Below are 25,574 nucleotides of genomic sequence, written 5' to 3' on the forward strand. Positions count from 1 at the left end.
ACAGGATTCCCCAGTCTATTTAATTCACTAAACAACTGCATTCAGACAGTGAAAATGGATGGTTTTCTAAGTTTTCATTTCAGTTACTATTTATTTGGCTTAAGGGCTATGTCTGTTTTGACAGGTGTGTCACCCGTTTGGATTTTTTTTTAGGGTCCTACATATGTGAAGAAAATCAATGTTAGTGGACCTTCTCTCTCTCTCTACCATTCCATTTTTGTGTTTTTCATTGTCTCTCTCCCACTCTCTCTATCTCTGCTTTCCATTCTTTCTCTGTTGCTCTCGTGGGCTCACAGGTACACCTCTCTGCGCGAGAGAGTGAGACAGGAGGTGGTCTTGTAGTCACCGCCGGTCCGAGTGAGTGGGATGACCTCTGGGGTGCGCTGCTCCTCCTCCTCCAGCCGGCTGCGCCCGAACCCGGCACTGCTGAACGTGTCGTAGGAGGCCGAGGTCATCTTGCGGTTAAGCAGGTTGCGGTTGTGGTCGCCGACGTTGCTGTTGCGGTCTCCCAGTGGGTCTCCATTGGCCAGAGAGTCCCGGACGTGCCTGCGCTGGCCTTGCCTCCTCCCCCTCGAACTTCCTCGCTCGGAGCCCTCTCCGTCTTCGTCGTCCGCGTCTGGTTCGCTATCTTCGTTGTCTTCGTTGTTGTTGTTGCTGTCACCACCGACCCCCATGCCAGCAGGCGAGGCAAAGGTAGACAGGCAGTGCGGCTCGTTACCAGGATGCCTCCGAGGTGAGACCTGCACGGGCATCCAGCAGGTGTCGGAGTGGCCAAACTCGTCACACTCTCGCGTGCACTTCCCTGTCAGAGCCACGTCGGGCAGCTGTCTCGGGTCTGTGAAGGGAGAGGTGGGTGTTAGTTTTTGTGTCAAGCTGCTTCTGTTGGTAACCATGGCCTCGGTCGATAAGTGGCAATGAAAATTGAAAGTCCACGGTAAATAGACGTGAACACTGACGACTAATCCAATATGTATATCCAATAATACAACATTTACAATGACTGAGGGCTTTTTCACCACTGCTTCCTAACACTTAATCTCAGTATTATAATCTATCTCTCAAAGGTTATTTACAAATGTGTTAATGAGAACTAATCACTTGACAACCAATGAGTAAGACTCATTCAAAAGCTCAGTTCTCACAGTTCCCATACTTCACTGCATAAAAACTGTACAGAAGTACAGGTGGAGGAAGGTAACCCTTATAATGTTGAATACGGATGAATGCAGCATTTTCAAATTTAAACGAGCAATACATTGTGGAAGAAGACTGATCTCCCTTGACACTTAACATCCACCAACATTCTCATGAGCACACAAACACGCAAAACTATTTCAAACGCAATATAAGTTCCACTGTGTAAGTGTTTGTGGGGAGTCTATTTTTGGCATGCTTAATTCAAGGACACAGCCCACAATTTGAAGATTTTTCTGAAGCCTCTATAGAGTTGTGGGCCTCTGATAATAAAATGAGGAGATAAAAAGCATACCCTAGCTTGTGGTTGAAGGCTGTGGATTCTCAGATTTAGAGAGAGACAACTGAAAAGCTTGTTGTTTTGCACTGAGCTGACCTTTATAAACACATTTTTCTCTATAATAAAAATTATAAATGCCTGACAATAAATGTATGAACATTGAAAAGGAGTTTGTGGATTTTCAGTCATTAATTCTCACTTGCTTGTCAAAGCCATTTAGAGTTTACAGAGGCAAGTTGGGAACCAGCACGTCCAAATTCTCCCATGACAGACACTAGTTTTGTAAAGTAACTGCAGACAAACTCAAATTGGTTTGAAAAATGCCAGGTCAGGAGTGGAAATACAGGCCATCAGTGCTTTTGAGCTGCAATCGGCACATGATTTGATAGGCACATTTTTTTTTCAAAAGGCTACAGCCCTACAATATAACAATCTACAAAGCTTTAGGTTATATATGTAAACTATTTCAAGCAATGGTGTTCTGTAATGTATCTTTCAGATTCATTTAGGTGCTTCGAGCATAGTTCCCATCTTTTGCACATAAATAATTATCAACATGGCTGCTCTACAATGCACAAATGAGCTCAAAAACACTCAAAAACAAAAATCGTTGGCACTCCTTTGATATTCTAAATTAAGCATTCCTTTATTTTCCCTTGGTTTATTTATCAGGGTACCCATCCTTGTTCTTCCACGAGGGCATAGCTCCACTTAGCCCTCCACAAGAAAATGTTTTCAGATAATTATGACACAAATCCCTTCGACTGAAACTGAATGAGAAGGCCTCATTAAAGATCAGCCCTTCTGCTTTGTGGAAGTTATCTTGTGTGAGTGGGTGTTGTGCTCGCGGGGCTCTTGGCTGGCACTCACCATTCTCCACATGCTCCTCCTCACCCACGCTGCCCTCCGGAGTGGTCCTCTCGTAGCCGTCCTCTGGCAGGGGCAGCGCCCCGAGCCGCGGGCCCGACGAGCTCTTGCTGCTGGGCGTCTCCGAGTCCTCTAGGCCACTGTCGTAGCAGCCCGGGTCCTGGGGCTGGCTCACCACCGAGAAGGTAACACGCCGCAGTGTCTGCTGGGAGAAGGGACAGAAATGTCACATGAGGATTATAGAGGGACTACCATCTGCTTGTGCTTAGAGAAATATCTTTATAGTCTCAGTTTGGCAATAAAGACATCATCTGAGACCATCATGCTGCAGTTGTTTCCTTGGGAACCATTTCAATAATTATAATCAGTGGTTATTCTGTCTTAACGTCTTCACTGCTGGTTTTGAGTACACAACTACAAATAATTAAATAATGCAGAACATAGAATCAATAACTGAAATGTACAGCTGTCAATAATATTAAATTGGGCATGCACATTTTTGAACAAACTAATAATAAAAGTCACAAAAAGTATACGCACACACATATTCACATACACCCTGTGGCAGTGGCTCACAGAGAACGACGCAAAGAGGGAGGAGGACTATGTCTCTTTGGTGGAACATTAGAAATTACACGCTGAAACTGGAGCATGTGTTTTATTACTGAAACAAAGGGCCCTGAAGGAAAATATGTCCCCTTTCATGAATCCATACATCCATGCACATTCACTCTCACACACACACACACACACACACACACACACACACACACACACACACACACAAATTATATAACCAAATTGAGTTTCCATTAAGATAGAGTCCCACTAGAGGGAGAACTGAGCTATTACAGATTTAGGGTGACTGGATACAGTAGGTCTCCAGTGACTGTGAGGAACTGATGGGCAGCTGCTCATTGCACAGTAACCACATGAACACGCCCCACTGTCAGGCTTAATCAAGGTGATAAGGAAGGTACATGAAAGGGAGGGAGAGATGGAGGGAGAGTGAATTAGAAGGATATAATAGAGAGAGAGAGAGAGAGAGAGAGAGAGAGAGAGAGAGAGAGAGAGAGAGAGAGAGAGAGAGAGGTACAAGAGAAAAGAGGATGGGGAAATAAAGTAATGAATGTGGAAGATTAATTGAACTTTAATTTGACACTGGGGCGACATCAAAAGCTGAAGCCATGAGCCTCGTGAACCCCTGATCTCATAGTCAAAATGAAACAAACTCTTAAAATAGATTAGAGACTTGAATGTAGGTCTGTCTGCTCATTTTGACTTGATTCTGCACATTAAAATCCTGAAATAATCAGTATCAGTAGCTACTGCAGTGTAGACACACTAGAAAGCATACGCACAGTGATGTGCTTTGACTGCTACATGTCACTGCAAACTCAATAGCATTTACAGGATGGAATACTGGGTTGACTCTTGTCGGACTTGTTTCCAGTTACATCAAAATGTATGCTGCTTACAGTAAACAAGCCAATGACAGCAAAGAGCAGGTGAGGTCATTACAAACATAAGTCAGCAAGCCGATATACTGCCCATCTCTGATTAGTTAGCTTACTGTGCGCCATTACAAGAAAATAACCTCTGAAGCTAAGTGATGACTGCAGACAGTGGCACCCTCTGAGTTGTCGTACATGGTGCATACATGCAATCAAGTAAGTCATGTCTACATAGTGTGCCACGCTCAAGGGACATCAGCTGATTTTCAGTAAATGTAGAGAAACCATTTACTTACGCAAACAGAAGTGAATAAGAGCGCCTGGAGCATGGGACAGTGAAGACTACAATGACAAACAAGACACGTTTGAGAAGAAATAGGCTGATTGGAACATTATATAGCTTAGCCTACTGTATGGTAGTTTAAAGGAATGCCTCAGACATCATGATTTGGTTTAGTTTGCTGTAGTTTTAGCCGTCATCTTGGTTCCTCTAGCCATAATTAGGATTTCCTTTTGCAGCTCAAGGTGTTCCCTTAAAAGGCGCTTTTATGGGCTTGTTTAGTTTGCTTTGATTGTGAGCACGTCAAGGTTTTTGTTCTTAAAATATAAAAGTCTATATAGTATAGTAATTTCAATGAATTTTAATGATGATCACGTGAGTTTTTTGCCTGCAAAAGTTGGTTCCAGGTCAATGTCAACAAATAGCCGACAAAATGTGTCAAAAATGTGACACGCTCTTATTTTCATGCTTCAGGTCAAAGCTTTTGTTTAAGTTTCAATGGAAAACAAAGGACAAAATAAGGGGACAACTGGCAAATCTTTCTTGCTTCAAATTACTAGACAAATCTTGGTTGCTAGCTCATTATATGCATCAAAAGTAACCAACCCTGGTTTTACACGCTCTTGTTTAAAAAAATTAACTCAGCCTTCCTTACAATGAAACTGCCTCTCCCGGCCCCTGTTGTGTCAAACTCACTGTGTCCCCGCATTGTATACAATTAATCAAAACAAAACTCTCAGCCCTCCCTGTGGCCCTACTAGGGTACACAGTGTGCATATTTTGCGTACAGGTGGGGGAGCCACTGACTACGACATGTGCAAAATGTATGACGAAGTGAATTAAGTGATGAAGCAGTTAAGTAAATGCATAATGTGCTGTATATATGTATGTGTATGTGTACAGTTTTCCTTACACTCTACACACCTGTCTGTTAGGTGCATCTCAATAAAATCAGAGATTTCTATCTCTTTAAACCTCTGCTGCACTCTATTGCCCCCCCCCCCCCACACCCACCCTCTTTCTCTCTGAAAATTACACACACACACACACACAAACACACACACACACACACACACACACACACACACACACAGCTCGACAGGCCGGTTTATGATGTGCCCAATCAATGCCTTGCCCTTGACCTGCTTATGAGTCCCACTGGTGTGCTTCCCATAAGGACGATTTATTGACCCATAATTTCACTGTCTCCCACTTTCTCTCTCTTTCTTCCAAACTAACACACTTTGTGCTGCAAGGCTATACATCCTGTGCTGTTGACCTTATAGCATCTAACAAATCGCAGAGGTACTCGAGGTCGGTGTTTGTCATGAGTCTATACAAGCCAGGGGATTTATCTAGGCAACCTAAACACAAAAAAGAGCGGTGCCAGTGTATAATCACATCGAATAGGAAAAGTGATTGATTTCTGTCCTTGGTTCAGGCCTGACACAAGGAAGACTGGCAACAGCTAAGGCATACTGTCATTTGAACACTAATATTTAATAGACTAGAAAAAAGAAAACAATTCCTGTCAAATATGTAAAATAAAAAAATATGCACAAAAAAAACGATGAAATGTCTACAACAAAATGTTTCGAAGAAGATAATGTTTATCTTTGGCCAGGTCATTTGCATCACCTGGAACTACTAAATATGTCAGAAATGTTCTCAGAGAGTGGTCAGAGAGACAATTAGTTCTGTTGACAGTTTATGTATTTTAGGAGATACAAGACCGATCAATCTTGTACAAATTCAGAAGAAGCAATCGCATTTAATTGTGAATCCAATAGAACTCATAGGCAAGCCACACCTTAAACTAACAAGTTAGTTATAAGAGTTATAAGCCTTAATATGTAAAACTAATGATTTCGCATTATCAGTTACAGTAAGCAACAGTGCTTAACTTTATCTCAAGGACAAAGTTGGATTTCAAATGGCTTCAGCAAAACGTTCCTCGTTCACTCATTAGGGTTCTAACAAGAGGCAGCTTTAGCCAACAACTCAAGACTGAACAACTAAATTTCATCCGAATCCTGATTGAAGAGCTCTTTACACAGCGTAGGGTATAGGGTTAACTACAAACAGTGCTGCCCGGGTTCTCACCAAGACACGGAGATCCGAGCACATCACCCCAGTCCTCCACTCCCTCCACTGGCTTCCAATCAACCAGAGAATAAACTTCAAAGTCCTACTTCTAGTTCACAAGGCCGTAAACACCACTGGTCCGGCCTATCTCCAGGATCTCCTCACCCCTCATCTCACACCAAGGACTCTTAGGTCCGGACAAGCAAACCTTCTTGCAGTTCCCCGGACAAATATGTCCAGAATGGGAGATCGTGCCTTCTCCTCGCTGGGGCCACGACTCTGGAACAAGCTCCCGGAGAACATTAGGGCTTTGGACTCCATCACCACTTTTAAATCCCACCTCAAAACCCATCTTTTTATATCTGCCTTCTCCTAAAGTCCTGGTTTCTGTTTTTTTTAATTTTTTTTTATTTTAATTTCTTTTTTGTATTGTTTTTGAATGCACTGTTTTAAATTGCTATTGTGACCCTGTTAAGCACCTTGAGACATCTTTGTATGTGAAAGTGTGCTATACAAATAAAGTGCATTATTATTATTATTATTATTATTACATTAGGCCAGCACTATGGTCAAATATCAATACCACTACTTAAGAAGCATCTGGTTCAGTAATCTCAAAATTGTGAAATTCTGATTTGGTGTGGCTCTCTGGGTAAAACGGGTTTACATTAAAGTTGCTGAAATTTGGAACTGTATATTTCAGTCAGCTGACATTATAGTATGATAGGTATCAGGAATAAATGCTCAAAGATGCTCAAGCTGTAAGATCTCTCCTGGGCTCCTGGGTAATCAGTAATTTCACTTTCGAAATGCTTTGACAGCATTTACTGATCAGAACACTTTAAAAGTTATTCCTGCCTGTGAGTTGTTGTGTACAATGCACACTGAAGGGGTGGAGTAGGGTGGTCTGTACACTGAAGGGGTGGAGTAGGGTGGTCTGTACAGTGTCTATCAAGTCTGACAGAGGTAAATGTTTACAAGTGGGAATGACCGTATTTAACGTGATAATTCACCAATCACACCACAACAGGACTCAGGGAGAGCCATGAAAGTTTGGAAACTCAGGGTAAAGTGGATATTTACGTCTTCGTGACATGCTGTAGTATTAAATGTGACTAGTTTAGGCAGTCTTTCCTGGTTGTGTATAATGAATCTTAACTTCAGGAGACGTCTCTAAAACCTCAAGTACCTTTTGTGTCTGTCCTCCGTGCGTGTGTGTGATTGTGATGTTTGTGAGTGTGTGCAAGTTAGCACAAAAGACAGTGACTTTTGGATTGGTTTACATGTCTGAATGGCTCCAGCGCTCTCTCCTGGCCCTGCAGGGGGAGAGGTTATACGCTTGGATGCAGGCCAGCGCTCCTCCGACGGCACTCTTACTGCTAGAATGTTAATGGTGTGTGACAGCAAACACAAAAAGCCTCCTCCTCATCTGACATAGCCCATTTCCCCACACACTACGTATGTGTGTACGCAGGACTGTTTACCAAGGGCCATTTAGGTGTGTATGTTAGTACATATTACAATGTTGTATGCAAGTTTTCTAAAAGAGGAATATGTAAAAGAAACCATGCATGCATGTTTATGAGAGTACAACTACCGGTCTTGTAGGTTGCCTTGGTTTGTATCTGACCACCATGTGGGTTATGCAGTTATTCCCTACACTCTTCTTTTGTGTGTGTGTGTGTGTGTGTGTGTGTGTGTGTGTGTGTGTGTGTGTGTGTGTGTGCGTGTGTGTGTGTGTGCACAAAGTTCAACTTACCCACAACACTAATTAGGACTTAACATTCATACCTAATGCTTCAAAGGAAATTAACAGCCCCTGATTAATTAGTCTTGGTAGCTCCTCTCCTTGTTACATGACTTTGCATATTCAAGAGACAGAACACTGATAATGAATAAAGGATGGAGTCAGTCGTACATAGCACAAGGGCACTCAATTAATCTGTGTGAGGATCAGTTGATTTAGCAACTAAAACAACAAAGTGCAAAACATATTTTTGATATTTCTGACAAAAACATGACTGCCCATGCGGTTACCACACAAATACACAGGCCACATCAGGTTACATTTACAGAACCTTAGTTCTTAACCTTAGTTCTTAACACAGATAATTTGACAAAGTAGACTTAACTACACAGCCTTGACATAACGAGACATACAAACACAGAGACACAATCCTCCAGATACATGCATTACAATAAAAACACATACTTAACACAATCACACAATAACACTTACATCTCAAAAACGCACATCATAGCTACTCAGGCATACAAGCATATTCACACACAGACACACTAACAGAAAGGGGTCACACAAGCGTAGGAATGTCTCACCGCCATCCAAACACCTCTTAAAAAAATCCTCCCAGACCACTGAGGCGATACCTGACTTCATAAGTAGATTCATTTGACAGGCTGATATGCTTCAGCACATGGATGACTGAGCATGTGTGAAAGCTGAATGGGCAATGTTGTCCTATTTAATGCAAGTGTTTCTGACACTCCACACACAGCCTTCTTTTTCATCGCAGCAGAAAGGTCACTGGCGTATCAGCATGCCTTTGAGTGTGTGTGTGGGTAAGTGAGGGTTTGTATGTGTGTGTGTGCCTGTGTGTGTGTGGTAGTGTGCATGTGTATGTGTGTGTGCGTGTGTGTGTGTGTGTGTGTGTGTGTGTGTGTGTGTGTGTGTGTGTGTGTGTGTGTGTGTGTGTGTGTGTGTGTGTGTGTGTGTGTGTGTGTGTGTGTGTGTATGTGTGAGAGTGAAGCTACTGCTCTGCCGCATGAAAATGACTGTCTAACCTGTAAGCCTGTCTTGCACCATGCTTCATTGCTAAAGAAAAAAGATGCCCTTCTCTCCTTTCTCTCATTCCCTCTCTCCTGCTCTTTCTCTTCCTCCTTTGTGCTCTGTCTCCTCTCCTCCTCCTCTCTCTTTTGCTAACCCTTCCATCATTTTTCTCTCTATTACCCCTTTCCTTCCATACCCTAGTTTGATGTCATCCTCCTTTCTCCTCTACTGTCTGCCCTTCTCTACCTCCCTCTCTGCCTCTCTCCTCCCCCACCTCCCTCTCTGCCTTTCTCCGTGGTGGGCTGGATTCCAGGTGATTTAGATGGGGGCTCAGCAGTATCTGACTATCAGCACCGGGGCTGTGCAAGGAATAATAATCACCATGCAGAGAAAGAAGCACTGCAGAGAGAGAGCAAGAGAGTGAGAGAGAGAGCGAGTGAGAGAGAGAGAAGTGAGAGAGAGAGAGTGAGAGAGAGAGAGAGAGAGAGGGGAGAAGAGAGGAATGAGGGATTGGGTGGACAGAATATTAGAGGGAGCATAAAGGAGGGTGAGAATGAATGGCAAGAAGGAGGACCGATTCAGACACACACATACACGTACACAAAAATACCTGTGACACACATACACACATACACAAAAGGATTCATGTACACACACACACACACACACACACAGAGAGGCATGGATTAGCGCACATTAACTGCAGCCTGGGAGTCATCTGATCGCCGCAAAGCAGTCAAAAAGCACAGCGCGCACGAGAGAGAGCGCCCCTAGTGGTGTAACTGTGGAATATGCTGACTTGTCATTGCCATTAAAGCCACGACCCTCCAAACAAAGGCACTGTGAGATGTGAGTGCAGGGTATCGTGTCGTATACTGCTCAGTGCAACAAATTAACTTCTGTCATTACTCAGTCTTTGAATCCTGACACAACATGTGTGCTTAATGGCTCATGATGAATGACTATCCTTTTTTCTCACTCACGTTCATCTCATTGTCTGAAATTACTGTAATAACCTGTCTGTTTATAGTGCTTAACTATGTCTCACAACCTGAATTTAAAAAACTCCCTTCTCTTGAAGCACATTTTTTATGCCAACTCAGTACATTACATTATGGCCATAATGTGAATTCAACCAATGTCACTGTTCTTTTAAAACCCATTCAGCTGTATGCCTTTGTCACAGTCAACCAACAATCAACAATGAACGTGAGTGTCTATATGTGTATGTGTGTTTGCATCTCTCTCTCTCTCTCTCTTTCTCTCTTTCACACTCTGTACGTCTGTGTGTGTGCATGTGTGTGTGTGTTTATTACACACAAGGGGAAATAGATGTTCATAAATTCTCTCTGTATGTATTTATGACTTTGGCCATGACTCACTCAGCTCAATACACAACTGCTGCTATTGTGTGTGCTGAAATTAACAGGATACCCCAAGTACAATCTCGCTTTGTGCACATGTGTGTTTATGTGTGCCTGTAACCATTCCTGTTTGTTTGTATACTAATACTATAGAGACATCCACAGAGGTGTTAATGCACACACACACACACACACACACACACACACACACCAACACACTCACACACACACACACACACACACACACACACACACACACACACACACACACACACTCAAAAAAAAAAAAAAAAAAACACACACACATTTGCCCGCACAACAAAAGTTCCTCAAACCCTAAGAAAGAGAACAGAAACCTTTTCCATCACAAGTGTACTACACTACCAGAAGACTACACTAGGGGGCAGTCAAAGGTCTATTTTATAACACTCCTCTCATTTGCAGCAACTTTCATACTCAAGAAGACAGTTTCTATGGAGGAGCCAGGTGAGAACTAACTAATTTTACTCAGCGACAGAAGCATCATGGAGTTTAACCAGATATCCTGCTCACCTGCTCACTATAACATGCTCATTAGGCATTTTTATACAAGTTTTATACAATTTAGACTGTGCAGCTACCGCTTCAAATTAAACACGGGAGTGCAGTAATATGATTCATTAATTTAACGTAGACATGATATAAATACCTTCTCTGAGAAAGTTGAGCTGAGGTAATTATTTATTTCATGCATGAATAGACTGGAATAGACACTGTTTTGGAGATCACGCGTCACAGGGAGAAATGGGCCAATTTACTCCCAACAGAAAACATCAGTGACAGTCAATATCTTGTCCACTAAGTAATTAATGCTGTTGAAGGCATTCACTGATGTCTGTTAAATAGGGCACTGCATTCTGTTATTTCCTTTCAAGATCCAGTCATATGTACTTTTAACTAAAAAAAACAATCAAAACCAGTCCATTGAAATATTGGCCATTTAAAAAAAAAAATGTCTTTGTGGTCAGACAACAAACTAGAACACTGTATTTTAGTGTTTAATAGTTCATGGCTGTTTTACCCAGTGACAGAAGAGTAAAACATTGAAGTATCCTAAATGTCATACATTTACATGCTAATGTATGTACATTTGTGACTCAATGTCTTAACAACAGCTCTCTGTTGTTTGCAGGATCCTATGTGCGTAACTGTGTGTGTGTGCGTGTGTGTGTGTGTGTGTGTGTGCATTTGTCTCTATGTGGAGGTTACCAGTGAAATAAATACCCCATGGTGCTGACAGGGATACTCCCACTCACATACGCTATCTCCTATTGTCCATGAACTCTGCCCATCCGGACACTACAATGCCTATGCTGTGACTGACCACATGTGTGAATAATGCAATTGTGTGTGTGTGTGTGTGTGTGTGTGTGTGTGTGTGTGTGTGTGTGTGTGTGTGTGTGTGTGTGTGTGTGTGTGTGTGTGTGTGTGTGTGTGTGTGTGTGTGTGTGTGTGTGTGTGTGTGTGTGTGTGTGTGTGTGTGTGTAAACGCACAGAATAATGAACTGAATAAGGATGTCCAGTCTTGAATTAGCGACACTCCTACACTGGAATAAGACTCAATAGAAAAACCAGGCACCACATAATACCCCTCCCTCAGTCCATAAAACAATGTGTGGGAACAGACACAATAGGTGATCGGGGTTTAAACACACACAGGCGCGCACACACACACACGCACACACACACCACGCACACATACACACCTAAAAATATACACACGCACACACTCACACACAGACAAACAAAAAAACACACACTCACACACCACACACACACCCAAATAGCCTACACTGCATGATCCTAACCTCCCAGTTGTTTACTGTTGGAGCCCACTGGCCCTCTAGACACACACTAAGCCTTAAGCCTCTGCCTTTTCAGGGTCCTGCTGGAGACCATGCTTGCAACCATCCACGCACCTCCCACACACGACCTCACACAGGGTGAAGGCACAACACGGCAATGGACAAAGAGCCCAGACATTTGTCACAGCAGGCTGTGGTCGCCTTGACAATAGCACCAGTGTCCATGCATATATGTGTGTGCCTGTGTGAGTGCCTGTGTTTGCGTGTTTGTGTGTGTGTGTGTATGTGTGTGAGAGAGAGCGCAAGAGAGCGTGACAGAGGGAAAGAGAGAGCGATAGAGAGAGTAAGAACGTGAAAAAGAGAGACTGAGGAAAGACACTGCTGTCTTTATCCCATGCCTCAGTCTGTATTGTTCTCCTGATGCAATGCCTCATATTTTTATATGCATGACGATACCACTTTTGATGCCCTTTGAGACAAAACTCCTTTCAAGTGAGGCAAATTACTTGAAAGAATCTCACGACTTATCCAGTTTCTACCAAACAGAATCTACGTGCTTACAGTAATCTAATATTCTCAAATTGGGGGTAGGGGGTTTCAGGGGACAACAAGAGACAATTTTATTGTTTTGCCGCTATATAAATAAAATAAAATAAAATTGAATCGAAGTGAAATGAATGAACAAAACAAAGAGAAAATAGGTTTTCTCTTACAACTAAGAAAATACTCGATATGAATTAGAAAGAGTTAGAGAGAGAGAGAGAGAGAGAGAGAGAGAAATAGAGTGTGTGAGAGGTATACTGTATAGAGAGTGTGTGTGTGTGCGAGAGAAAGACAGAGAGAGAGAGAGAGAGAGAGAGAGGGAGAGAGAATGCTTTGTGCTTAACGAGCAGCTTGGCTGAAGACGCATAGCTGAAACGTAGCCAGTCTTGACAGACATGGCACTGGCGTGACCACCGCACACTTGCGCTCCTTCTGCCGCCAAGGCCGGGTGAGAAGCCAGTGACCGAATCGTGACGTGCTGCGGCGGAACGGAGAGCAGGGCCACAGAGAGCAGTGGTGGGTGTGAGTGAGAGTGAGTCAAATGCAGGGTGTCAGTACTTTTCTCCGCAAATATCCTTCTCTCTCACACCAAAAGTGATCAAACGACATTTGAGTGAGTGAACAGCAACGCTTGGACATCACGTCCACTGTGATTAGCGTAAGCCTCCAGCATGTTTTCAAACGGCTAAAAATAATGATTCCTTAGCAATAATAGTGCACAAATAATCTTTGTAAGCCATTCCCATGGCTCAACACATGTTATCTACTGTTTGTTATTCGTCTCACATTATTTTTTTCTCGACTCCTTGATTCTTCTTCCGGTCCCTCTTTAGATGTGCGCCCTCCTTCACTGCACCAATCAGGAGCCAGCACTTAATCTCCCAGGGAACATGTTTGTGGCCTTAATTGGGCATTTGATTTGCATGGCTTTGATTTAATTTTGAAGGAGTGAGGATTTTTTGCGGATGGTAGAAGGGGTGGGGGCCAGCTGTGGTTCATCTCCCTGAGGCGTGTGTGTGTGTGTGTGTGTGTGTGTGTGTGTGTGTGTGTGTGTGTGTGTGTGTGTGTGTGTGTGTGTGTGTGTGTGTGTGAATGTATGACAGATGAACAGACAAAAATAGATAGATAGATAGATAGATAAGATGGATAGATAGATAGATAGATAGTTAGATAGATAGATAGATAGATAGATAGATAGATAGATAGATAGATAATAAAGCGATGACTGAGTTATGTCGAGCAATGACTCCTATCTGACTTTCATGAAGGCAGATGTGCATCCCTTGCATGCTTCAGAGCACTGCAGGATGGAGCCTGCTGCAGTATTCAGGTTAGACACTGCGTGGGCTGGCCCCTCTCATCTCTGAGGTCTTTCCTGTAGACTAATGTGAGCAGGTGGGACGCAATCTGACACTCACACTAATACTAGACATAGGCCTGAAAACAAACCCACAAACCCTAAGTACCCAACAGGCCCACTCATTTATGTAAGTCATACACACACACACACACACACACACACACACACACACACACACACACACACACACACACACACACACACACACACACACACACACACACACACACACAACACACAAACACACACACACGCACACAGACGGATGAACAGAGTATCAAAGGTCTGAGTCTATGCTTAGACTTGCCTTAAGGATGGAGTTTGAAGGTGGATAGCAAGCATCATTGCTGATCTCCCAACGCTCTATCCCTTCCAATCCTTTCAATACTCATCCTCACGCACACACTCCTCCACACCAGAGGATTGGAAAGAAGGAGGCATCCTAACCCTGGACAAGTACCACCTATTTTAGTATTTTTACACTTTTATTTTAAAAACGTCTTATCGTCATGTTCCTCGCTCTCTCTCTTTTGCTCTCTCTCCCTCTATCTCTCTCTCCCTCTATCTCTCTCTCTCTCTCTCTCTCTCGCTCTCTCTCTCTATATATATATAATATATATATATATATATATATAAAGATTCAATATGCTTGCACTCTCTGTCCTGGCTAAATCATATTGAATTTTTAATACCCCATCGCACTCACTTTTGCTGTGGCCATCACTTGCTTTTTCTGTCAATCATTCAATCACACACACACACATACACACACACACACACCAACCATTTCCACTGAAGTGTGGCCTTGCCTGACAGTACTTTCAGTGGCAATGAGGGGAGTGAGGAATGATTAGAAAGCCCCTGATCTAAGAGCAGCAGTGGCGTCGGCAGCAGCCTTCTCAGAGAGCTCCCGCTCTCCCAGGACCCAACAAGAATCATTAGCATTCCGTTTGTGATGCCACACTCAACTTTGGACAGGGTAAGAGGAAGGAGACAATATCGCTGTTCTAATGCTCCAGCCAAGGCTCGAGGAAGCCATCCCTTAAGTCTCGTCGAATTGCTCCCTCGTACTCAGGCCCCTGCAGCTCTTTGTCGCTTATCGTGCTCCACCACAAAACTTCTATCCTTTCCCCCCTCATAATTCACTTTGAATCATCGCCACGGTCGCCGTTTCTCCCGCCTGTCACTGCGCACATACGCGCTGTCGGTTAGTCACGCACCAAACCTCCTCCGCCGTGATGACCAGCCTGAGATAAAGCCTCACTCACACCCACCTCCGCCTGCCTCGCCACCCCACCAATCAAATGTTCTCTTTGTCTCTCCCAAACCCCTCTGTTGACTCATGTGGACTGTGTGCCGATGGCTCAATCGTACTGTCTGAGTGGTTAAAGAGCTGCACTGGCAGACGGTAAAGGCTTGACTACCTAAATAAAAAATGATGGTGGAGTCATTGTAATGACAGCAGGGGTAACCCTCCACTGTAATGTAAAACTAAACTGTCTCTGCCCTGGTTACAGTACTCGAGACTGGAAAAACAAAGGTCTCCGAGCTGAGGGATCGCTTCCTGTCATGGGCTTGGCTGCTGTGTCTGCTTTCTGTCTTCTCCACAACAGACATGAATCTGACTCTATCATGGAACCTTAAATCTTGCTGCGAGTTAGCAGATGCACGAGAGAATACTGTGATGAACAGTAATTATGCACGTGAGGCGGTTGTTGATATCACCTGTCACGAGCAGTTAAATTGTTTTATGAGTTCGGCTTTGTACAGATGTTTCGAATCTTGCCTGTAAAAACTGGCTCCACTGACATATGTGAGGGCTAAATCAATGCATGAGGCACGCAGCAGTGAATTATACCAACTGCAGAGAAAACAATGACATTACAATATTTTTCTAATTTGATTTAGGAGGGTGGTTACGAGAAAATGTTGGTCTGTTGGAATGAAACAGTGTTTCCCTGATGAGTTTTTTTTCCCCCCAATCCGGGGCCCATTTTCCTGTTCAACTGCCAACATCTATTGACACACATTTGACCTGTTCTGTGTTAGGACGAGCCAGCGAGCAGCGGCCTCGCTAAGAATAGTCTACTGTGAATGTTGGGTAAGTGGAGCTGGCAACCAAGTCATTTTGAACGACATTCAAAGGCAGTAATTGAAATTTATAAATGGGTGCAGTTCTGCAGAACATCATCTAAAGCTGTTTGCAGAAAGAGGACAGATAAACACACAAACACACACGCACCCCCCCCCCCCCCCCCTTAAAGTGTGTCTTTATCCTAATTCTGCATGTCTGGGTGAATGTGGGTACAGCATGCCCTACATTCCGAACATGTCCTGCTCTCAGGCTGGGATACACACAAACCAACCAGTAGACCTTGTAAGCATAAACTCCATCTGAATTTAAACACTACTCTTTCTGCTGCACTGTGTATTACTGGTAGAATATTGAATTTCAGAAGCAGACCACACACATACAAACACACACACACACAAACATTCACTTCAACCACTCTTTCTTATCCTCTATCACAGTTGCATACACATGCACAGATTGAGACAGGCAATGGCAATGCATTTGTGTGTGTGTGTTTATGTGTGTGTGTGTGTGTGTGTGTGTGTGTGTGTGTGTGTGTGTGTGTGTGTGTGTGTGTGTGTGTGTGTGTGTGCGCGTGTGTGTGTGTTTTCGAGTGAGTGACTGAGCGAGAGAGAGAGAGAGAAAGAGAGGCAGACAGAGAGGGATCCCTGATACCTATTGGAGAGCATGTAAAAGCTCTCACAGTGGCATCCCACAGAAAATCAATATGATAATGTACACACATACACACACACACACACACACACACACACACACACACACACACACTCACACTAAGCATTTACACAGGCTCTGACCCACAACCTCTTTATCTTTACATAGATGCAGGCATGCACACACACCCACACACAACACACACACACACACACACACACACACACACACACACACACACACACACACACACACACACACACACACACACACACACACACTCACACATAAATGCTTACACAAAACACAGCAGATGTACAAGAGCAGAGTGTAAGATGAATAACTGTTGTGCATGTGTGTGTTGAGTGTGGGGTGCCCAAGGTGAAACAGTCAGATGTATCCCCTTTCTCTCTGACCTGTTGCCTGCACCAGCTTGTGTGTTGGGTTTCTTCACCTATAGGCCACCTGTCTGCCTGGCAGCCCTGAGTGTGTCTGTATGAGTGTGTGTGTTTGTGTGTATGTGTGTGTGTGTGTGTGTGTGTGTGTGTGTACGTGTGTGTGTTTTTTCCATATTTTGCAGCATGCTCTAGTGTAAACAGTATCAATAAATGGCCCACGGCCCACTTTGTTTTTCAATGCTGGGGATGGTGTTGGCTATGACATATGCCCCTGGTCGATTCTTGACTCCACACTTTAGTTGGGGGATGAGGAGAGGTAGGAATGGGGGATGGGGGTGGAAGGGTTGTCAGCCTGCAAGGGAGAACTGCACCATAAAGAAAAAAGTAAAGGAGCTTCACTCAGGAAAAAAAGTGCAGAGTAGGGCATTCACAGAGGCCAGGATGGGAGGGGGTCTGGAGGGATCTGTACGCTTGCCAAGAACCGAGAAAGATAGAAAGAGAGGGGGGAGTAGATATGGGTAAAGGGTATGGTGGAGACAGAGAGGAACAGAGGTGAGAAGAGATGGAAAGGAAAAGAGAGAGAGAGAGAGATGGGGAGGAGATATCGGTCAGCAGGATCTCTTCTGTGCATCAATGATACATGACTGATCACAGTCACATGCAAGTTTTTGAATATGGAGCGTGTTTTTCCCATGCCAGATATATGCACACACACTCACACACCCACATGTACACACACACTCTCACACATACAGACATATGCTCTTTGACCAGATGGATCCATCAATTACAAAGAAAATTATGTTAGAGTTTTATTGCACAAACACACCTGCATCTCGCACATACAGACACACACCACCTCCTATGCGCAACCACGCACACACACCGACATGTGAGCATGGGAGGGGGAGCTGAACTGACGTTAGGGTAGGTCACACACACTGTGCAGTGGTACAGGAGTTAATTACAGTCTAATCAATAATTCATTAGGCCGTCAGGAGTTAGCCCCGCAAACTCCCAACTAAGCACTTTTTTCTCCTCATTTTTTCCCTTGGAAAGGCAGATTAAAGAGGATTGACTCAGTAATGGATTAACCTTCCTGACGCTCGTCAGGATCACACGAGCATGTATGAATTGATTAAGGGGCGCAGGGGGGAGGCACGTCTGCTTACAACCACGTCAGCACTTTCTGCAAATATACAGTAAATATATATATTTATATATATTTCATTAGCTTCACTTAATTTCTTTCACTTGAGCAGTTTTTTTCTTTCGGTTACTGTATAGCTAAAGCCCTGCCTGTCTTCTAGCTAAGCAGACCCATGTCGTTAGGCAACAAAAGGGTCCTGTCCATCAAATGTCACTCTGACTCCCGAGCAGGGAACAGCCACTGGATCCGATCCTGAAAAGCTTAACTTATCTCTCCAAATCCACACCTTTGCTTTTTTCAGCACCTAACCACAGAACTGACAATTTAAGACAATTATAAATTCATGTAGCAGGCCTTGGGGATGTTCTGTTTTTTTCTGTACAAGTGTCACAAGTACTGACAAGATGATAACAAGCACACTTTGGCAGAAGCGGAAGTAAGGGCATTGACACTCACATTATCATACACACACACACACACACACACACACACACACACACACACACACACACACACACACACACACAAACCCACACACACACACACACACACACACACACACACACACACACACACACGGACGCACACACTTTCTAATCCCAGCACTAAAACCTGGTTTGCATAATTGTGAGCATGAGCGGTCGGTCACATTCCTGACATGATTCCATCACCCCTGTCCATTGTGCCCACTCTCTGAATTCTGATCATTAACTACCATAAATATGCATGTATAATCTCATGACCAAACCAATATAAATGTGTCCAGGCCAACAAAGTGAAGTACTAAAAAGGGGAGGTATGGATAAATTAATGGAATTACCCATGTGATAGTAAGAAGAAAGAAGATGAAAATGATTTTCCAGCACACAAATCTCTTTCAAAGCATACAAACATACTGCTATAAAAAAAACATCTCACAATCTCAACTTTGTCCTATTGACTCTCATATGTACTCTTACCATGCCACTCAAATACAACATCAGTGGCATATTGTAAAGCTGACAGAGGAAAACCTTGAAACGGGTTCAGTTCAGATTCAATTCACAGCCATTACTGCTTCCACCCACAATATCCAACAGCATGTTGCAGGCAGAGAGAGAGAGAGAGTGAGAGAGCGAGAGAGAGAGAGAGAAAGGAGAGAGAGAGAGAGAAAGACAGACAGACAGATAGACTGACAGACAGAGAGACAGAGAGAGAGAGAGAGAGAGAGAGAGAGAGAGTACACTGATTGACTTCCACATGTGATGGGCTTCAGGGCAACCTTTCACTCATCTGCTAATTACGACCTTGTCAACCAGTTGAAAGCTCCATCAAGTGAGAATACACTCCCTTTAGTGCATCAATTTACTGCTGAGAACCAACACAAACCTGGCCTTAAAAACCTGGGAGTATAGACTCCCCCACATTGGTGACAGCACTACTGGATCTGCTTAGTACAAGCAAAAATACAACTCATTAGTCAACTGTTCACGGCAAAGTAATTACCCATCAGCATTTACCACTGGAATTGTGCTTCAGTTCCAGCAATCTCATCTCCAGGCAACAACTTACTTCTGGTATTTATATTCACTCCCTGTCTCAGGGTCTCAGGAGAGATTATAACTGTCTTGAAATGTTGTCTTTCATGTTCAATCTCTGTGTGTTCGCATGGAAACCTTTGAATGTTTTTCATGCAAAAAACTCAGTCTTCTCAATGAGCTGGAGTTTGTAACAGACACACATTGTGAAGACATACTTTAGCATCTCTTACCTGTTTGCCATACTTGTTGGTGGTCTGGCAGCCGTAGTCAGAGCACTGGTCCGAGCCCAGCGACATGGCGTCTGCGTTGGCGCTGCAAGAACTGGCCCCGTTGCTGCCCGTGAAGGTGTTGGTGGGCGGCAGCTCCTGAACGGCTTGGTGCTTCTTGCCCTCTGCAGGGGGTGAGTGTGGATGCAGGTGGACGGCGGGCAGCGGGGAGCTGGACTTGTAGTGGCGTGCCAGGTCTGGGCTGGACTGGTGGTGGTGTCGGCGGGCCGTGCCCAGCCGCGGGCTGCTGGGGTCTCCATCTGCAGCACAGTAGCGCGCCGCGATGCGCTCGCTGGCGCTGGTGCTGTCCTCCTCCTCATCCTCGTCATTGTGCCGGCCTCCGCCACTGCAACCGTTAACCGTGACGATGCCGCTGTAGAGCGAGCGCTCGGACTTGACAGAGGTGCCGGTGGAGCGCTTGTCGCGCCGGGGCTTGCGGCCACGCTCCCCTGTACCATTCCGCTTGTCTGCCTGTGACTGGGCTGAGGCAGGCGGGCTGAAGAGGTCCTCCTCTGGCTTGCCGGCTTCGTAGCCGTTCTTGCCCTGGGCGCCACACTGGCGCGCCGTCACCACCAGCAGGATGACCAGGATGACGGCGGCCGCCCCCGCCAGCACACCGATGGCCACACTCAAGCGCTGCTTGCCCAGGGCCCGCTCACTGTCCGGGTCACCGGCGATGTCCAAAGACAAAGGTGCTGCCAGGCTGCGAGCCACCTACACCGAGAGTGGGAGATTAAAGGAGGAGAGAGAACATTATATTCAGAGCAAAGGCACAATGTAAACAGGATAAAAACAACAATGAAAAGATGAAAAGTTGAGAGGCACAGTGGGATATTCCAGGAAAAAGATGGTCCAAAAAGCAAATGGAGGGACAGAAAGAGACATGACCCAAATTAAGAACAATTAAATGAGCAGAGGAAGTTGAAAGAAGAGATTTAAGTGAGAGAGAGAGAAAGAAGCGAGAGAGAGAGAAGCGCGAGAGAGAGAGAGAGAGAGAGAGAGAGAAGAGAGTCATGGACATCCTGTCTCCTGTCTAAAATATTCATTGTGAACCGTATGTTCACTTTATAACTCATACAGGGTCTTTGATGGGCCATTTAAGCCTTTCTTCGCCTGCTGTTATACCCAGACTTTCAATTATCATGTCACAGCTTCTACCTTCAATCTGGACGTGGTATCCTTTCAGGGAGAGTGTGTGTGTGTGTGTATGTGTGTGTGTTTGTGTGTGTGTGTGTGTGTGTGTGTGTGTGTGTGTGTGTGTGTGTGTGTGTGTGTGTCTGTGTGTGTAGTCTATGCATGCATACTATATGTGTATGTGTGTGTGTGTGTGTGTGTATGTGTGTTTGTGAGTAAGTGTGTGTGTGATTGTGATCTGCTTTAATGAGCTTCTGTGGCTTCAAGGGACAGCTCACTGTATCTTTACATATTGCTTTGTCTGCACTCTTGATCTTACTTCCTGTAACATATTGAGACCTTTATCTTGTGCACTTAAATTGCTGGGCTCTATGATGTAAGTATCATGGTGGCCTTGCACACTAACCATATGGTTTTCAATTTAGAAGATACATGTATGGACTTCTTTTGGAAACCTGAAATTCAACAAATCAAAAACAATTGAATAGTTAATAGATTCTGGTTAATAGAATGTTGCCTCCGAGCAAATTAACATTACAAGGTTTCTTTTGACATCTAGCAGAGTAGTCACTGCCTGTCAGATCAGCTTTTCTGATTGTGTTTAATCAGAGACACTGATGCAGTCTCTTGTTCTACAACACAGGATTCTGTTATTGCCCTGTGTGCTGCTATTCACGGCCCTGTGCCTATCTAGGGTTTCACCTCCTTTTAGTTTGGGCTGTGAATGAATGTTTGGATTTGTGTTACTACCCCTACTATGTGATCCTGCCATTGTTCTGACTTGAAAACCACAGCTGTTTTACTGTAAATGCACCACGTTGCAAAGCAATTGAGTTCACTGGCTGTGGGGTAAACACAACAGAGGCACAAGATCCTTGACCTCTGAGGAAATTGTATAGGAGAGACTTCTGTATGACTACTACCTTGTAAGAGAAATGTTTGTTGTGGTATTTTAAAAAATCATACTGCTGTCAAGGTCACATACAGCAACGTTTAAACCTTCCCTACAATAGTCGTGAAATTTCAGTAGTGGATTGTGAAGTGTGTTTTGAAGTTTTGTTCTGTTCTGTCAAGGTTGTCTGAGATAAAATCACCTTTAGACTTCTCTGCACAATGTGTATGACAATTTTAAGAACTAGCTTGATGTTTAATGTTTTCAGTATTTTGAGTTTTCAGTATTTTGTTTACTTCTCAATGTGCTGCAGTCCTTTCACTGTGTTTTTTCAATAGCAAAATTCTTTTCTGGCATTTCAAAAAAAAAACCTTCCTACCCTAACCCCAGATCTTATAAAGGTATATAGTGTACCCACACATCAACACAGGCACTAGAATCTCAAAGCTATGGTTCTGTGTAAGACATATGACTTTGACTCACCTGGGCATCCACCACAGTGGCATTTGCCAGGCTCTCGTTGATGAAGACATGCACCAGTGCAGTAGTGCAAAGAGAAGGCACGCCACTGTCGTTAACCCGCACCACCAGCCGGTGCAGGCCACGGTGCCTCCTCTCCAGGGGCTCCGTCAGGGTGATCACCCCGCTGGTGGGGCCAATCTCGAACAAGCGGAAAGGGTTGCCCCCGACCAGGGCGAAGCGGAGGTCAGCGTTTGAGCCTGTGTCCCTGTCAGAGGCATCCACAGTGCGCACAACAGTCCTGGAACTGCTGGCAGGGGACAGGAGGGCATAGGACTCATTGGACGGCGCAGTGATGGAGGGGGGGTTGTCGTTTTCATCTGTAACAAAGAGGGACACGGTGGCAGTAGCTGAGAGAGGGGGATCCCCACCGTCGACAGCACGCACCCGAAAGGTGTAGGAATTGCGGCGCTCGCGGTCAAACGAGGCGGAGGAGAAGATAGTGCCTGTGTTGTTCTCAATGGAGAACACCTCATCCCTCCGCCCACTGGCTTCACTGTCCTCGGCCTCGGCCTCATCGTCCTCCACAAACAGGCTCAGCTCAGCGTTCTCACCCTCATCAGCATCTGTGACCGTCACCATGCCAACGGGGCTGTTTGCCAGAAGGTTCTCCTTGACGTAAAAGGTGAAGACCTCCTGAACGAACTTAGGTGGGTTGTCATTTCGATCAGTCACTTGCACCACCACAGTAGCTGAGCCCTGCAAAGATGGGGCCCCTTTGTCCCGCGCGATCACCCGGAACTCAAAACGCTCCCTCACCTCACGGTCTAGTGCCGCCGTGGCACGGATGTCCCCATTATCTGCATCGATGTAGAACGCTCCATTAACCGAAGGGTCCAGGGAGTATGCAATCTCAGCGTTTTTGCCGCTGTCCTCATCTGCTGCCACTACAGTGACCACCCTCTCACCCGGGGCGTTGTTCTCTGCAAAGTGCACCTCAATCAGGCTCTGGGCAAAGGTGGGTGCGTGATCATTGATGTCCACCACTCGCACCATCAGTGAGCTGTTGCTGGAGAGACTGGGGCTCCCAGAATCCACTGCAACAATGGTCACACTGTACTCGCGTGTTGTTTCATAGTCTAGCAGAGCAGATGTGTGTAGGAAGTACTTCTTACGGTTCCTGTCAAAAGCCTCATCTGTGGCTGGTGGAGGGGCCAGGGCTGTCTCGCCCGCTGGTTTGAGGGTGAAAGGCACATCTCCCACTACAGTGCAGGTCACTGCTCCATTTTCCCCTTGGTCCCGGTCAGACACCTGCACCAAGGCAACAGGTGTGTCCACCAGGACATTTTCGGGGACCAATGCAGACCCATCCCGCACTGGGATGCGCCCAATCTTGCGGATCTCGACCACAGGCACATTGTCGTTCTCGTCGCGGACATTGAGCAACACAGAGGTGCGGTCGGTGCGAGGTGGCTGACCGCGGTCCCGGGCTGTGACTGTGAAACGCAGCTGGGCCACATCTTCACGGTCGATTCGGTGGAGGACGCTGAGCCAACCGGTGGCTTCATCCAGGCGCAGCAGACGCCTCACAGACTCAGTGGCTGCACCAAACACATACTCCACCTGGCCATTGACGCCCACGTCACGATCTGTGGCACGCACCTGTAGCACAGGTGTGCCAGGTGGGGTGTTCTCTGCCATCTCGGCCTCATACACAGCCCTGTCAAAGCGTGGGCTGTTGTCATTGACATCAGTGATGGCCACACGGAGAAGAGCCTGTGAGGAGCGGGGTGGGTTGCCTCCGTCCCGTACGCGTAGCACCAGCTCGTAGGAGTCACGAGCCTCGCGGTCCAGCGGGCCTTTGACAATGAGCTGAGGCTGCTTCTCGCCATCAGGTGTGTCAGCCACCTGCAACTCAAATACGCTGCTTCTTCCACCACTTCCTCCACCTGCCACTTGTCCTGCCATCATGGGATCAGGTCCTCCTCTTCTACGGTCTCCACTGTCTGCTCGTGCCATAGGCCCACCTCCTCCAGGGCGCCGCAGGGAAGAAGAGGTAGACGGAGCTGAGGATCCCGCACCATCCTGGATGAGCTCATAGCGGTCAATGCCGTTGCGTCCAAAGTCACGGTCTGTGGCGGTGGGCAGGAGGTACAGAGTGCCGATCGGCCGGTTCTCCTCCACCGAGAGGGTAAGGACAGGGGAAGGAAAGGAGGGGGTGTTGTCATTGATGTCAGTGATTACTACACGACCCTCGAACAGGTCCACCCAGCTCTGCAATGGCCCAATGACGGAGACTTCAAAATCCAAGAAGCACTCATTCTCATCAAAAATCATTTGACACTGTGGCAGGCGCTCACGGTCGATCCGGCGAACTGTAGTTGATAGCTCCCCAGTCACATTGTCAATTTTGAAGTACTCTGAGCCTGACTCCAGCGCAAAGGTCACGTCTCCGGTACCGATGCCAGATGAGGATAACCCCAGGTCTGCTGCAACGTTTCCAATCCGCACATCAGCGGGCCCCTCTTCTGCCACGCGGTATCGCAGCGCTGAGTTGGCTCGCGGTAGCTGAGTCAGCAGCTGCAGGAGGAGCACGAGGTAGCAGCAGCAGCGCGCGGAGAGCACTGCGCCAAGGCTCCTGCTCCTCATGGCTCTCTCTATCCCTCTGTTACTGTCTCTCCCGCTGCAGTTTCCGCTTGCCCGGAATGGATGCTGTCTACTCGCACACCACCGATAATAACTGAAGCTGCGAACAATCTTTTAGTAATCTTTCCGACTGTTTTCCTTTGTTGGCTTTCACAGTTCTTTAGTTTCCCAGTCACGTTCGCAATGTAATGAAATTAAAATTCCTTTTAAGGAGAGGTCCATCCATTTACCTGTAATAAATCCACTTGATTATTTCAGTCCAGCGAAATGTACAGTAATTTTAGAAGACCCAGGCAAATAC

The 25,574-nt window shown here is 45.4% G+C and overlaps 1 protein-coding gene across 2 annotated transcripts; it reads right to left on the minus strand.

The window, feature by feature from the left end:
• On the minus strand, positions 1-25,371 carry pcdh7a (protocadherin 7a). 2 transcript variants are annotated; one of them, XM_080836708.1, is made up of 4 exons: positions 22,652-25,371; positions 20,107-20,856; positions 2,345-2,543; positions 1-835 (listed from the first exon to the last, which is right to left on the minus strand). In XM_080836708.1, exons 1-4 carry the CDS (start codon positions 25,274-25,276, stop codon positions 291-293), a joined length of 4,119 nt encoding a protein of 1,372 aa, XP_080692834.1. In that variant the 5' UTR covers positions 25,277-25,371; the 3' UTR covers positions 1-290. The 2 variants fall into 2 exon arrangements, with proteins under 2 accessions (XP_080692834.1, XP_080692833.1); XM_080836707.1 differs by having other exon boundaries at positions 2,345-2,546.
• Between the last annotated feature and the right edge of the window lie 203 nt (positions 25,372-25,574).

This window comes from Sprattus sprattus (assembly GCF_963457725.1).
Source record: "Sprattus sprattus genome assembly, chromosome: 4".
Taxonomy (NCBI): Eukaryota; Metazoa; Chordata; class Actinopteri; order Clupeiformes; family Clupeidae; genus Sprattus; species Sprattus sprattus.